The sequence below is a fragment of the Myodes glareolus genome, chromosome 17 (assembly GCF_982192425.1).
Source record: "Myodes glareolus chromosome 17, mMyoGla1.1, whole genome shotgun sequence".
NCBI classification, from domain to species: Eukaryota; Metazoa; Chordata; class Mammalia; order Rodentia; family Cricetidae; genus Myodes; species Myodes glareolus.
In genome coordinates, this window is record NC_142042.1 from 34,610,327 (window position 1) to 34,625,960 (window position 15,634).

At 45.5% G+C, this 15,634-nt stretch overlaps 1 protein-coding gene across 2 annotated transcripts in view; it reads left to right on the forward strand.

Moving 5' to 3' along the window:
• The window catches only part of Synpo2 (synaptopodin 2), a 154,181-nt gene that overhangs the window by 117,222 nt on the left and 21,325 nt on the right, over positions 1 to 15,634 (forward strand). The window contains exons 4-5 of one of the 2 annotated variants that reach the window (XM_085677757.2): positions 1,772 to 4,041; positions 4,267 to 5,453. In XM_085677757.2, the coding sequence (XP_085533883.2) occupies positions 1,772 to 3,999 (2,228 nt within the window). In that variant the 3' untranslated portion in view covers positions 4,000 to 4,041; positions 4,267 to 5,453. Of the gene's footprint in view, positions 1 to 1,771; positions 4,042 to 4,266; positions 5,454 to 15,634 lie in introns of those variants that run through there. The other variant, XM_048456742.3, reaches the window with a different exon arrangement.

Here is a 15,634-nt window from a genome sequence, read left to right on the forward strand (position 1 = left end):
GGACAGGAGCATGTGTGATGCCCAGCGGTTAGGTTACATGATCCTTGCTGTGGTGTAAGCCTCACTAGGTGGCGGTGCGCTTCACCTTCCAGGCTGGGTCTCCAGAACCATGGGCAGGCAGCTCAGTGCTTCCCCCACAGAAACTGTGGCTTAATGCAAGGCCTCTGCCGGTATTTTGTTTTATCTGGGTTACTAGGGTCACAAATAGAACGAGGTCAAGAATTGAAGCTAAGTGTCCCTATTATTTTCTTTTGGATATATAGTTCTTCTCCTGAAGTCTTAGTAACTTTGGGTTTTCTTTGGGGATGCAAGGCTGACTGTACTCAATAGCAATGAGCTCGGTTACCCAAAGTCATGCATTAGCTTTCGAGCCCTTGTTGTTCCTTTGGGTGCATATTTTTAGCACAGGCATTTGTAGCGGTGTTGGCATGTGCCAGTGGCCGCGCCTCCTCCTTTAGGCACCCTCACATATATAGCATATTAGCCCCAGTGCTATGACAGCATGCGCATAGTTCACAAGTTGGCAGCGAGCAGACACCATGCAGTTGTTACTGTCAGTTTAATAACAAGCTGTAACATCACTAGTTAAAAAGGAATCCCTTTCAATAATGGCCACGTTGTGAACTATCTGGTCTGCACAAAACTGGATCACCAGAAAAATACCTATAAGGTTACTCCAAAATTAGTTTCTCTCATTCTGTTTTCTGATTCACCAAGTCTGACTTTTAACAACAAAAATTAATTTTCACCATGAAATATATTATTCTTTTGGTATTTTTATTTAACTCAAGGTATTACAAAATTTATTTGTGGATCATGTTCATTAAAAGTGGTTACAATTAATTGATGCTATAAATTCATTTGTCATTGTTTTTTTTCTAACAGTAAAATGAAAATGTAAAGTTTGTCATTTTAAAACTGCCAAGTTATTTTTTATGGCATAATTGTTGCATCAATTCTGTTTCAATGTTAGTTTAAAAGACCTCAAGTCGTACAATGTTTAAACATCCCCAGGCTTTGCTCTCATTCTTTCTGCAACTTAAGCAGCATTGTATTCGCAGGAGACTGTTACAGAATTGTGTAGATAGTGTTGAGCCTAAAGCTTGTTACAGATTTTCACAATGTTCCAGCACTCTAAAATACAACTAATTATTTAGCTCAGTACTGTTGATTATTATTAATTCACTATTGTGAATTTATATTAATTCAGCAGCCCAGTGGAAAGATTTGAAGTGGTCCTCAAAGGAAAAAAGAAGAAACTTAAATATTTAAATGCATTGCATTGAAGCAATTCAGTTCATTTTACTTTTAGATACTGTCAGTACAAAGTACATCTTGTTTTCAAAACATATTACGTTCCTAAAGGATATTCTTTTTAATACAATTATATCCTATTAACTGAAACTTCCCAACCTAATTTTTTTAAATTAAAGTTTAAGAAGCCATGGGTGGGAGGGGGCTCTGACTCATGATATAAGTCAGCATATATAAAGCTGTGCTTAGGTTAGCAAATGGAACAAGATGTACTGGGCTATATATTACTACTATGTAAGTGCAAATCTGAAAAGCAATGAAGAGTGTGTGGTTCAGTGCTTGATTCTGTACACTCCCCAAACACCGTGGATGGGGGCAGAATGAATGAAAAACGAGTTAGATATCTTCAAATTTCAGTACCCAATCATAAGAAATTTTTGTATATATTCATTTTCTCCATTGGGAATCAATTGCAATGCATTCATCAATTGAATACAATCTGTGTATCTTTCCCTAGGGCTCAGGAGGAGCGAAAGTCTGTCTGAAAAGCAAGTGAAAGAAGCTAAGTCTAAATGCAAAAGCATCGCTCTCCTTCTAACGGATGCTCCCAACCCCAACTCCAAGGGGGTGTTGATGTTTAAGAAGCGGAGGCGGAGGGCCCGGAAGTACACCCTAATCAGTTACGGTACTGGCGAGCTTGAAAGAGAGGAGGAGGAGGAGGAGGACCAGGAAGAAGGTGACAAGGACGAGATAGGCGAAGTCGCATTTCTTGGAACGAGCGAGTCAGAAGTGGATGAAGAGTTACTGTCTGACATTGACGACGACACACAAGTTGTGAACTTTGACTGGGATTCTGGACTGGTAGACATTGAAAAGAAACTGAGCCGAGGGGACAAGATGGAGATGCTGCCAGACACCACAGGCAAGGGAGCGCTCATGTTTGCTAAGAGGAGAGAGAGGATGGAACAGTTCACGGCCCAAAATGAAGAGGAGAAAGCGGGTGCGCTGCCAGGCAGAGAACCAGACGGGCTGCAGTCGGACGGTCTGAGAACCGTGACTTCTTATCAAAGGAAGGAAGAGGACTCCGTGAGAATGCAGAGCTCTCTGAGTGAAAGCTCCATCCAGATGGGTTGTAGTCTTGGCAACATGCCACAACAGAATGGCTTCAGTGGCGTTTCGGAGGCAGCAGGGGCCCAGAGGATGATCCCTATGAATAGAACCGCCAAGCCCTTCTTGGGAACTATGAACCAGCCAACAGCCCCCTTCTCCCCGACACGGAGTGTGACAAGCCCCATGTCCGACTTTCCTGCCCCTCCACCTTACTCTGCCGTCACACCTCCACCTGAAGCCTTCTCCAGAGGGATAGCAAGTCCAATCACTGGCCCAGCACAGCCGCCGCCATGGCCCCAGCCTGCTCCATGGTCACAACCAGCGTTCTATGATTCTTCTGAGCAAATAGCTTCCCGGGACGAGAGGATCGCAGTGCCGGCGAAAAGAACAGGCATACTGCAGGAAGCCAGAAGGCGAGGCACAACAAAACCCATGTTTACGTTTAAAGAAACCAAAGTGAGCCCCAACCCTGAGCTCCTGTCACTTCTTCAAAATGCAGAAGGTAAGCGAGGCACCGGAGCTGGAGGGGATTCGGGGCCAGAAGAAGACTATCTCAGCTTAGGCGCAGAGGCTTGTAACTTCATGCAAAGTTCTGCTAAGCAGAAGACCCCACCTCCCGTCGCTCCAAAGCCTGCAGTCAAGTCCTCCTCCTCACAACCGATAACCCCAGTTTCTCCAGTCTGGTCTCCCGGAGTGACTCCATCCCAGCGTCCTGCCTTCTCCACATCAAACCTACCGAACCCACCACAGGTCACAGCTGTGTCCTCCATCAAAATAGCCCAGCCTTCCTACCCTCCTGCCCGGCCTGCGAGCTCACTGAACCTGGCCGGTCCCTTCAAAGGGCCCCAAGCAGCAGTCGCCAGTCATAACTACACACCCAAGCTATCGGCACCCACACCGCAAGTAAATGCTGCTCACGCTGGTGCCGGGGGACCATCCAATGAGCTTCCTGGAATGAGCGGGAAAGGAGCCCAGCTGTTTGCTAAAAGGCAGTCAAGGATGGAGAAGTACGTGGTAGATTCCGACACGGTGCAGGCCCACGCAGTTCGGGCCCAGTCTCCTACTCCATCCCTGCCAGCCAGCTGGAAATACTCCTCAAATGTTCGAGCACCCCCTCCTATGGCCTACAATCCGATCCATTCCCCCTCATACCCACTGGCTGCTATCAAATCTCAGCCACCTACTGCCCAGGCCTCCAAAACGAGCAAGAAAAAGGGCAAGAAACCGCTTAACACTTTGGATGTCATGAAGCATCAACCGTATCAGCTCAACGCGTCTTTGTTTACCTTCCAACCTCCCGACGCAAAGGATAGCCTCCCTCAAAAGTCAACGGTCAAGGTCACTTCAGGGCCAGCCGTGAAGCAGGCCCTTCCTCCCCGACAGGTGAATGTTGGCTCTCCCATCAATGCACAGGCTTCGTCTGTGTACTCGGTACCGGCCTATCCCTCTCAACCCTCCTTCTTCACGGAGCCCACCTCGCCTGTCAGTGCATCCCCAGTTCCTGTGAGTGTTCCCACCTCGCCAAAGCAAGAATCGGCTTCCTCGTCCTATTTTGTGGCACCAAGGCCGAAGTTCTCAGCCAAGAAAAGCGGTGTCACAGTACAGGTGTGGAAACCGTCGGTTGCGGAAGAGTGATCTCTCGCTGAAGCTGAGTGTCCGCTTTGCTTGAAATGAATTGTTTGCAGTGTTGAGTCCCCACGAATGCTTAGCCGGTCCTCAACTTACTTAATTTCAGATACCTTACCTCCCAGTCTGGGTCCAAGAAGCATAATAATATGTTTTTGGGTCAAAACCCCAACTCAGTGTGACTTAAAATATATTTACTTTCTTTGCACACTTAAATCTATCTGTGATATCCCAAAATAGGCATGTGCCATTACATCAAGTAAGCAGGATACTTAGGTTTAGTCATTAGCCAAAGTCAGCGATCAGTGTAACCAAGCTTGGAAGCCCAGCCTTGATGTAGCATAGCTGCACTCCCGTAGTGGAAGGGCTCAAACAGGTGAACATACAGCATGCTGGCTGAGAGTCCCTTCAAGTCATTCTTTAGTCCTATTTCTGGTATTAAGGAAATAGGGAATCTCTGGAGGGCAGGAATCAGCTCTGGCCAGTCACCTCAGATGCCTGTTCAACCACAGAGAAGGAACTCAAGAGACTTGTTGGGATTTACGTAACTTAGCAATAGCTTGCAAGGAGGATCTTAGACACAGGCATTTACTCTGCACTGGGCCCCTCACTAGCTGTTCTCACACACATTGACTCACTGCAGAAGACATACATGAAGTCATTAGGATAGGGCGAGAAACCTCCTTATCCTTAGAAATGGCTTTCCGCCGTCCTTCCCCAGTTCCTTAGGGAGCTGTGTGTCTCTCTCCCGTTGCCCATGAAAGCACGTGTTTGTTTTCCTCAGCTGAGGCAAAGAGGGGAGGGGCACAGTAAGATGAAGGAACACCAAAAGGAGGGCGGACAGAAAGTCACACATGGCTCCTGTTTTGCTTTGAGAAGCCACCTAACCAGGACTGGGAGGGTTACTGACCACAGGAGCTGGTGCGTTGGAGACAAAGCAAGAACCGCTGAGAGCCTGTCCGGGTGACCTCACAGATTTTCTTCTCCTGTTCTGCTTGCTCTTGATCCGTGCTTCCTCTACTGTCCCTGGCGATTCTATTCTTGCACCTTGGTTTTCTAACTTGCATTTGATGAGCCAGCATAGTTTCGAGCAAGGTTACCTTGTGAATTTGGATTGCTTACACACCATGTTGTCATCTAGCTGGCGATGAGGTTAATAATGGCCCTGATCGCAAACCTGAAGACCTTGCTCGTGTCTATTTTAAGTCTGGGCGCAACCAACCATGGAAACTATTCATTGTGAGTTAATGGAGGGGAGTAGAAAGCAGTTTCGACAGCTCCAGGAAAAACCGTCTGCTGTGGGCAGGGCACAGATGTGTCTAGAGATTTCCTGTAAAGACTTTCCCGGTTTGAGAGAACACAGTAACACTCCAGTCTCGAGATACCTGTATATTCCTGCCTTCTTCTGCTGTCCCTGCCTTTCTGCTGTATTCCCCTATCCTATTAAACTATTACCTTCTCTATCTGTTCCTTGTATTCCTTACGGGCTTTGCATATGACTTTGCTCTAATCTTAATCATCTCCCTCAGGTTTCTCTTACAGCATCCGAATGTCCCTTTGGAGAGCACCCATTTCTTTTTTGGGAGCATCCATTGTCAAACTGTCAGTTTTAGGTATTTGCGAAATGCAAGGAGGAGTAGGTCAGCTGCAGAGCAGTGGAACTCACTGTCCCGCTTCTCTCTAGAAAACCACCTGCTGCGTTTGTGGCGATGCAATGACCAGGAGTGATTTGGTCTGTTTGCCTGTATGGAAATCAAGTAGTAAGACTCTTGCCAAAGACCAACCCCTTAGACGACAGTGTATTTGTGTTACTCATTGCCTGTCATTGAATGGCATGATTTTTTTTTCTTATGGAACAATCAAAAATGTCTTAGCATGAGTTAGAAGAAAGACCTAGAACTTATGGGTGCTCTACCTAATGGCTGACAAGTAGTTAGTTTGAAATCCTTGGCTCCAAAGAGCTCTTGCTAGTAGTAACCCCAGAGTATCCACAGTTCTGCAGTGGTTTGTGGTGTGCAGCCATGACATGCGTCCTGGCTGTGTTTCCTGTTGACCAGTGATCTTGGCACAGCCAAGTTCATAACCAAAGGTACAGCTACCATGGCTATGCTGTCTTCTTCTCTGGAGACCTCTTGTGGGTTTAGAAACCCCTCTAAGAGACATGCCAAGCATACAGACTCAGTTTCGACAGTTTTTACAGGTGGACCAGGACCACAGGGTCCAGGGGTGGAGGTTAGATGAACTCACCAATGACCAGTGTGGAAAGGAGAGGGCCAAGCCAACTCCCTGAGGAAGATGGGCTTCCTCCTCTTCTCCCCCCTCCAAGGAGCTCTACGTGCCCCCACCCCTGTGTTGGAGTTAAGACAAGGATGTCAGTGTGCAGGTAGGAGGTTAGAACTCTGGGTTCTAACCACTGCTGCACCCACCTTCAAATCTGAGTCCTGGCTTTGCTTAGGTGGAGGTTTTTGGATCAGCTGTTTGGCTGGGTGGGGAGTCTGGAAAAGCGGTTTCCTTTTTTCTTACCTTTTTGTTTTCTTGTTGGTTGGTTTGGTTTTGCTTTGCTTGGTCCTCCGCTCTTCAGGAAGTCTATTTGTGTTGTCAATGACAATGATAACGGATCCCTGAGCACGCCTTGTATTGGGTGCCTGAAGAACTGTACCCAGAGGGACCTGCTGCGTGTTTTATTCGCTGAGAGGTACTCATACCACTGACTGGCTGAAGGGCTATGCTAAATTCTTCTTCTGAGAGTTTCCCCTTTAACTGCCTCAAGCCTCTCTTCCCAGGGGGAACATGGTCCTGGGGGAAGCACGTACAATGTACAACGTGGAAGATTCTAGGAGAAAGGCAGATAGCATACAAATACAAGCACAGCATTGCCCCACGTTCTGGAGGGAGTGCATTGACACCTGAACCCAAGAGCACTCGCTGGCCTTTGAAACCTCGACAATACGTGTGTTTTTTAATACTTCAATAATAAGCGTGCTTGGTGTGGAGAAGGGGCGACACACAGCGCGTGTGTGTTTAGGCTATCCACTGTCACATCTGTAGAACTATCTTTATAATGCACATTTGGGTGACCACTCTCGTACATGGAAAATGGCACCGTCTACAAGGATTGTTGGCGGTGACACCCACCAACATCTTATTTAATATGCATAAGAAGCAGCTGGTGTTCAGGCGCAGGAACCATGTCTAAGCTACAAATAGTTACTTAACGTACGCTGGCATCTTTTAGTCTAGAGCGGAGTTCTCAACCTTCCTAATCCTTTAATACAGTCCCTCATGTTGTGCTGACCCCCAACCATTACGTTATTTTGTTGACATTTCATCACTGTAATTTTGCTACCGTTACGAATCATAATGTACATATCTGATATGCAGGAGATGTGGAAGGGTCGTTCAGCACCCAAAGGGGTCTCAGCCCACAGGTTAAAAACGCTGTCTTAGTTAGTGCTGACCTCTCTCAGTGTAGGACAGCTGCGGTTTATCCCGCAGCCCATAGCCTAGCGTCATTCACATCTGTGATGCCAAAAACAAAATCCTCTTTTCAAGAGCTGCATGAACATATGAGATGGCTTTCCCAACTGCAGTCACCACAGTGACAGAGGACACCAAGGGTCCTTGTTACAAAGCTCTCTGGGGCATGTCCAGTCATGCCTGTTCAGAGCGCTGGACTTGAGGTGGGCAGTACTTATTGGGTGTCACCTCGGTTACTTAGTACAGAACCCACAAGCACCCACATCTTAAGGGTGAGTCCCTCAATGCCCCCAGAAGCCATCAGGAAGGGTGTTTGAAATCAGTCATCAACAAGCTCCTGTTTTCTCAAATCCTGAACATGATTTTGGAACGAAATATGGAGAATACATTCAACTCTCCTGAAATCAGAGTTGTTGAGTTTGTTTTTTAAAGTTTCAACACCACATACACACACACACACATCATGAGAAAAGTATGTAAATTCCAACAACCAACATTCCCGGTAACACTGACCCTCTCTGGTCTTGTGTCCCATAGCCCTGGACTCTGGGGAACACAAAGACCTTTGTGAGCTCTTCAAAGCTGCTGGAGGAGTCGACAAGCATTCTGGGAAAATGCCAAGTTGAAATTCTTCTCTTGACTTCCTACCAGGGTTGGCCTCGAGCCACAAAGCAGACCAGTAAATTCTCATAGGGCCCCGACACCACTTATCCCCCTGTGAGCTCCCATCTGCCACAGGACCACCGAGACACAACTGTTACCTGATCAGCTGAAGCCTGTTTCCAAAATTTAAGTGTGTGCCCATGTGATATGTGCATAGCCATCTACCACTTGGCACCCAGAAATCAAAGGACTACTCAGAGGCAACTGAATGAAGAGAATTTTAATTTTAACATTGTCAAATCTGGGGTTAGGGGTGTCATTCGGGTATGCAGAGGTAGGTTCCCAGGTTCAATCCCCCAGATCACTGTGAGGGAAAAAAAAAACAGTCAAATCCTGTCAGACACTGATTTCATCAGAAGTTTGGGAGCTAACAGGGTACAATCAAGAGTAAGAGGGTGGCTTCTGCAGGACCCTATAAGTGATTTTTCTCATCATGGGCACACACATCAGTTTTTGCTTTCATTTTTCACTGTTTTTTCCATGTAAAGATCCTTGTGAGGGTCTTTGTTTATCTCAATCTTGCTGCTATAAGGTTGGTCAGAGTCCCGAAGCCAACTCTCCCGAGACCTGCCCTTCAGTCTGCCTCTGCTGATGGGAACACTCAGAGATGTCCCCTCACACTGCAAAGATCTGATCCCTGGGTTCCTGCCTTCTCAGCGCCATAGGACACGTCCCTGGTATGTTTGTGAGAGACAGTCTAAAGGCCAAGGGCTGCAGTTGGCCCTGCATGGGAAGGAAATGCGCCTTGTAGGAATAAACAGAAAAATGTTCCTCTTGGAAGTTGACGTCAAAGAATACAGGGTTGTGTTTTGTTACACTTGGGGAGGGAATGGTATTTTCACACACCAGACAACCAGGAAATAAAGACTCTCGGTTATATCAGATGGCAGTTAGGGGTTGAAACCGGGGCAGTCATTCACGCAGTTTCACAGCTTCTGAGGGGTTAGGTTGAAGGCAGAAGGCAGGCAAAAGAATTAACATATCAGTCATCCGTTATATGTCAGGCAGTCTGTGAAATATTTATATAAACTGTAAAGATAGTACTGTCTTTTTGAAACCTTTAGCCATCAGTCCACTGAGTACCCTTTATACACTATCCTTTTGACCAGTGGTCCAGGTCAGGCCTGGAACACCTTTTGTGCCCATTTCATGGACTGTAGATGGGATTCCGAGGCACAGAGGCTAGAGACCTTGCCCTAGGTTGTACGCTGTGAGCTAGCGTGCCGTGGATAACTCAGTGTGCAACCTGCCTTCTTAACCCACACCACATTTACTCCTTGGAATTGCCCCAAGAGCCGAGGTGTTTTCCTTCTTTATGAAACACCTGAAACTCAGAGAGGGTACTGTTTGCAAGTGTCTACCGTTTAGATCTACTGACCAAACTCTAAGATGTTTCAGTTCTTTCTTGGGCTCAAAAGAGCTAATGAAGTTTTTGTGGTAGTTCTGTGCTTTGGGTAGTGCACAAGTTTTAGCTATATGCCTGCCGGCCAAGGCTGTACTCTCCATACAAAACCGGATGGTTTCCACCCTGGCCTCTCACTCCTTAAGACCCCGTAGTTGTCTGTTGGGTAAGCAAATTCACCATACAGTTCCCTGTGCTGTATAAATGGCTTTGGCTACAATGAGTGACTTTAGGAAGGACCCTACTTTGAGCATAAGATAGTCCAAAAGTTTATATGCTATGACATCTTGTCAGAAATGAAAATAAGTCTCTATGAAATATCCATTTTATAAGTTAAAAAATATGGCTCTGACGGTGAGCTTGTGTGGCTGGTTTCATGGGTGGGCTAGGCCAGGGATGTGATTTAGATGGTAGATTGGGACTGGGGGTGTAGCTCAGCCATACATCACTTGCCTAGCTTGTGTGAGGCCTTGGGCTCAATCCTTGCCTTGAAAACTGTAAAGTAAAATCAAAATAAAACATAACAAATCTGAGAAGAGGGTTGGTGATGTAGGGGAGGGAAGCAGACAGGCCGACTAAGACAGTGAACCATCCCCTGGCTTTATGCCATCCTGACCACGTGTAGCTCAAAGAAATGTCCTACGAGGCAGTCCCCAAAGTTGGATTATTTCAAAACCCATAACTCTCAGCTTTTCAAAGATGATTCTGGGCAGAATAATGATGAGGGACTCGGCAGTTCCCAGGGTTTCAAAGGATACAAGTACTTATCACTGGGAGCCTTGAGAGCAATGCTAGCTGTTGAGCCGGCAGCCACCCTGGAAGTGCACAGAGGCATCAATCCCTTCCTGCTGTGCAGACCCCACTGGAAGATTCCCCACCACACGCAACTAGCAACTATCGCTGTCCTCGTAAAGGTTTCTATTGCTGTGATGAAACACCATGGCCGAGAGCAAGCTGGGGAAGAAAGGCTTACACTTCCACATTGTAGTTCATTATTGAAGAGTCAGGATAGGAACCCACACCTGGAGGCAGAAGCTGGTGCAGTAGCCATGGAGGGGGGGGGGTGCTGCTTACTGGCTTGCTCCCCAAGGCTTGCTCAGACTGCTTTCTTATAGAATCCAGAGCCACCAAGCCTGGAGTGGCACCACTTGTCAGGTGGGCCCAGGGCAGGGCACAGCCCTCCCCCATCAATCACTAATTAAGAAAATGCTCTAGAGACTTGCCTGCAGTCTGATCTTACAGAAGCATTGTTTCAATTGACGTTCCCTCCTTTTAGATGACTCTAGCCTGGGTCAAGTTTACATAAACTTAGCCAGCACGGCCCCTGTCAAATAATTCCCTGCAACCATATCCACACCTTACATTTCAGGGGAATGTGCCAGACCAAGTCCTCCAAACTCCCACTGCTTCTAGTCTCATAAGTTACCAGAGCTGTGTCCATTGGTCCCAGGACAATAAAAGACCAAGCAAAGAAAGAAAACCCTCAAAATTTAAAGAGAATTATACTAAATAACCAAAAGTTGTGAATTTAAAAAAAAGCTGTGGTTTGGGAGTAAAGTATAGCTCAATAGCATAGTAACTGCCCTGCAAGTGTAAGGTCTTGGGTTCCAAACCTAGGGCTGGGGAGGGGATAGGAACATGATTTGATTTGGAATAATAAAAAAATAATTACTCCTTAAGTCATTGATTCTCAATCTTCCTAATGCCGCAGTCCTTTAATAAGGTTCCTCATGTGACCCCCAGCCAAATAATTATTTCAATGCTACTTCATAACTGTAATTTTGCTACTGTTATGAATTGTAATGCAAATATCTGATATGCAGGACATCCGATATGTGACCCCTAAAGGTTGAGAACTGCTGTCTTAAGTGTCCACGCTGGATTACATGAAATAACACATGTACACTTGGAATATACAGAGGCACTTCCCCCATTCTTTTTATTCTTGAGATAGACTCTCACTGTGTATCCATAACTGGCTTGGAACGCACTACAGAACCCAGGCTAGCCTGCAATTTTCCTGTGATCCTCCTGCCTCAGCCTCTGAAGTGTTAAAATGACAAGTGCAGGCCACTGTTCCCAAACCAGAGGCCCATTTTATGGTGTTTAAGAGTGTGTCCTTCACAGTCTGAGAGATAGTGTAGAGGTTGAGAGCTTTTCCAAGTAACCAGAATTTGAATCATAACACCCACATAGCATGGCTAACGACTGTAAATCCAATTCCTGGAGGATACAGCGCCTTCTTCTGGCCTCTGCTGGTACTGCACACTTGTAGTACACAGGCACACATGCAGGCAGGCATATACATAAAAATAAGTAATTCTTTTAAAAAAAATAGTGTGTCTTTGGAGCCAAATTGCCTTCATCTTAATCCAACTCTGTTTCTTGTGGGTATCAAGGCTTTAAACAAATGATTGTGCCCCTCCATACCCCAGGATCTCAGCTGTGAAATGAAGCTTACGCATATGTATAGAGCAACTGCTGGCATATGGAAAGCACTTAGCGAGTGTTAGACATTGTTATTTCTATTAACAACACACCCGCCAGAAACAAGAACTATTATTTCAGGAACTTTGCAGGGAAATGTTACCAGACAAGATTTGTGGGTTCTTTGTTGGCGTGAATCTTACTTTTAAGGGAACTCCCAAAACTAGAGGAGCATGTGTAGTTCAGTTGGTGGAATGTTTACCTGTGTGCACAAGCCCCCCCCCCCATCAATCCCTAGCACTGTAAAAACTGGGTGTGGTAGTGCAGGCCTGTGATGCCTATTCTTGAGAGGTTGGGGCTGGAAGAGCAGGAGTTCAAGGTCATCCTCAGCTAAGGAGGGAGTTTGAGTCTAACCTGGGCTACAGACCATATCCAGTATCTGTATACATCTCATATGGATGTCAGAAGTCAATTTCCCAAAATATTTGAGAGGTCCGTCTTCATTGATTTTTGTTGTTGTTTATTTCAGATTTGTTCTTGCTTACGTAGCTCTGGGTATCCTTGAAATCCAGTGTTCTGACCTCATCCAGAGCTTTAACTACCTGTGTTCAGCACCCTCCCCCCACCCGGCCAGCCCCACTCTGGGCCTGCATGTTTACTCTCTGTTCAGCCTGCTTTCATTTCTCTGCTTTCTAGTCCCCAGGTGCGCTGGCATAGTTTCAGTGAGCATTAAGACGAGACCATGATGAATTTTTGAGATAATCCTTTATAATATTTTGAGATAATGTTTAATTCAAAACAATGCTGCCAATAGAGTGACTATGTTATGCTTAGCAATCTGGAGAGTACTCTTTGGGGGAGAGATTTTAGTAAGTCAGATATATTCTCAGAGTAAAATAGGCAGCGTTCTGAATAAGATTCAGTAGGATCCCCTGTCATATAGAAAGTGGGACATTCCCACTGGCCCTTCCCAAAGCCGCCCCAAGCCTTCAGTGCGCTGCCAGCACCCACTGACTGGTTCACTGCCTCTCACTGTCTTGGGCCTGTGGCAGTCACGTAGGACAACCAAGGGTCAACAACCCGACCTGTTTTGCAGTATTTGTGTTCCTTGCCTGAGAGGCATGGTTGCTTTCCAAAACCACAGTGAAACTCAGGCCTCCACAGAGCAAGCACCCAGCTCCCAGGAAGGCAGGGAGCCAGTCTGAGAAGCCATGCAGGGAGGGACCTAGCAGCCCAGGAAATTTTTGTGGATTTCCTGGAACTTCGAGAATGTTTCTGAGTCAGAAGCAGAAGTCAGAGCTCAGAAGACTTGATCTTTAAAAGAATGACAAATCAAAACAAGCCTTGATTTGGAATTTTTATTTAGATCCAGCATACTTTTTCTTTCGAATATAATTAAACTGACATTGCTTAGTTTTCCTTGTGTGACATCTATTTACAGTCAAACACAGCACATGACGGTGTCCTAACAGCAACAACAAAACCCAAAAAGCCACACCTGGGTCTTGTGTTGGTTTACCTGTGGTCATTTTTCTTCTAGTGTATTTCAAATGTGTGAATGCCCTCAACAGTCAACCACTCCACCTAAGATTCGCTACAAAACAACCTGAGGCAGGACAGAGCAGGTGGCCAGAGAGTTGTAAATCTTCAGAATCAGGTTTCTGGATTTTTCTTCTTCTTTCTTTCTTTTCTTTCTTTCTTTCTTTCTTTCTTTCTTTCTTTCTTTCTTTCTTTCTTTCTTCCTTCCTTCCTTCCTTCCTTCCTTCCTTCCTTTCTTTCTTTCTCTCTTTCTTTCTTTTTTTCTTTCTTTCTTTTAAAACCATCTCAGCACCAGTGGACGGTGGCCTGGTCACCAGGCCTGCCTGTTAATGTTTGTCCTGTTTGGCTAACTGCAATTCTTCACGGTGGCCTATTATGACCTCCATAGATGCTGGAATCTGAGTTAGGAAATGCCTGCTTCTGAAGCCAGCTTAATGGTGCAAACTGATAATTCAGCCTGAGGTAGGTGGAGGTAGGAACAGAGTTTCAAGGTCACCCTCAATCACAGAGAAGTTTGGAGGCTAGACTGAGCTTCATGAGACCCTGTCTCAAACCAAACCAGGAACTATGCCCTGAAAGTAACACAGCTCCATGGTGACATCGAAACAAAGTAAGCATACCACTCCAAATATTTGCTTTTAATTTTAATTTGGTACTTCATCAACTCAGTGAGACTAATTCCTTTGTACATAGCACATTTGTTTCAGTAAAGTGTTATCTTTCCGGTGTTTTTATTTATCTGGGGCTTTGGATGGAGATTGTTTTATGTTTTGGAGAGAGCATCTCATTCTGTGGCCCAGCAAGCAGGGAAGTCCAAGGAATCCTGTGGGTTCTGCATTTGGAGTGTGAAGTGGCAGGATGAGCCACCGTGCCCGGCTCTCTTTCTGGTGTTTTAACGCTTGGTTTTCCAACTTTTATTCCCCTAGGACAGATGGGTGCGGGGGCCACACCTTAGGTACTTCTTTACTAGATCTGGGTGGGAGCCAGAAATTTGTCATCTAACATACCGGCAGGTGGTTTTGATACAAACTGCTTAGGCAACGCATTTTCTGAAACGTATTTCTAAGATTTGTCAACTTTATTAATTAAAACTCCTAAGGGTTTGCAATCGCTCCTCCTTAGGGACAGCCAGACCGCTGGGGCTGTGGACTGGCTCTGAAGTTGCGGAGAGGCGCTAATGCAAAGGATGCCTAATGTCCACCAGGTGGCAGCAGACTCTTGCCCACTCCCAGAGCTTTGGTCATTCCGAAGTTCTTGGCTCAGCAACTGACTTCCAATGTTGTCCCTGAAGTATAGGAGAAGACTAGAGATCTGATTTTATCAGATCCTTGACTGCTCGCCTAGAATGAGCGTAAATATTTTCAAAAATAGAGCACAGTTTTATCACTTAGAAGGACAGTCCTGAGTTCTTCAGGGTATTTTTTTTTTCTTTGCATCTCTTGGAGAAGGGATTGTCTACCCTTGGTTGGGGGACCTAGATCTGCTAACGCCAATCAAAAATGTTCTTACTAATGAAATTTGTCTGGCAGTTATCAAAAACATTCTTATATATCTAACTGGAGGATTCCGAAGCATCTTGAATGCTAACTAGCTAACTAGCTATACTTTCTTTTTTCAGTTTTGTTTGTTTGTTTTTATTTTTCTAGACAAGGTTTCTCTGGTTCTTTGGAGCCTGTCCTGGCACTAGCTCTTGTAGACCAGGATGGCCTCAAACTCACAGAGATCGCCTGCCTCTGTCTCCTGAGTGCTGGGATTAAAGGCATGTACCACCACCGCCCAACTTTTTCAGATTTTATAGAGACAGAGTTCAAGGCCAGCCTAGACTATATAAAGTAAAACTGTGTGCTCTTCCAATACATAATTAATTAATTAATTAATAAAAATAAAGTATGATAGAGTAATAGTAGTCCATCTCTCAGGTACACAATGATTTCTTTCCTTCCTAATCTCAGTCTCTCTATGTGCTGGGATTAAACATAGTGAGCCACCGTGCCCAAATAAAATGATTCCCAAATGCAGCCAGATTTGAGAGAGACATTTTCATTATTTGTTAAAATCATTTTTTTCACTCCTTCTCCAGCATTGCTTTTTTAAAAATGGGTAGGTGCGTATGCATTTCAGACATGTGTATTTGGG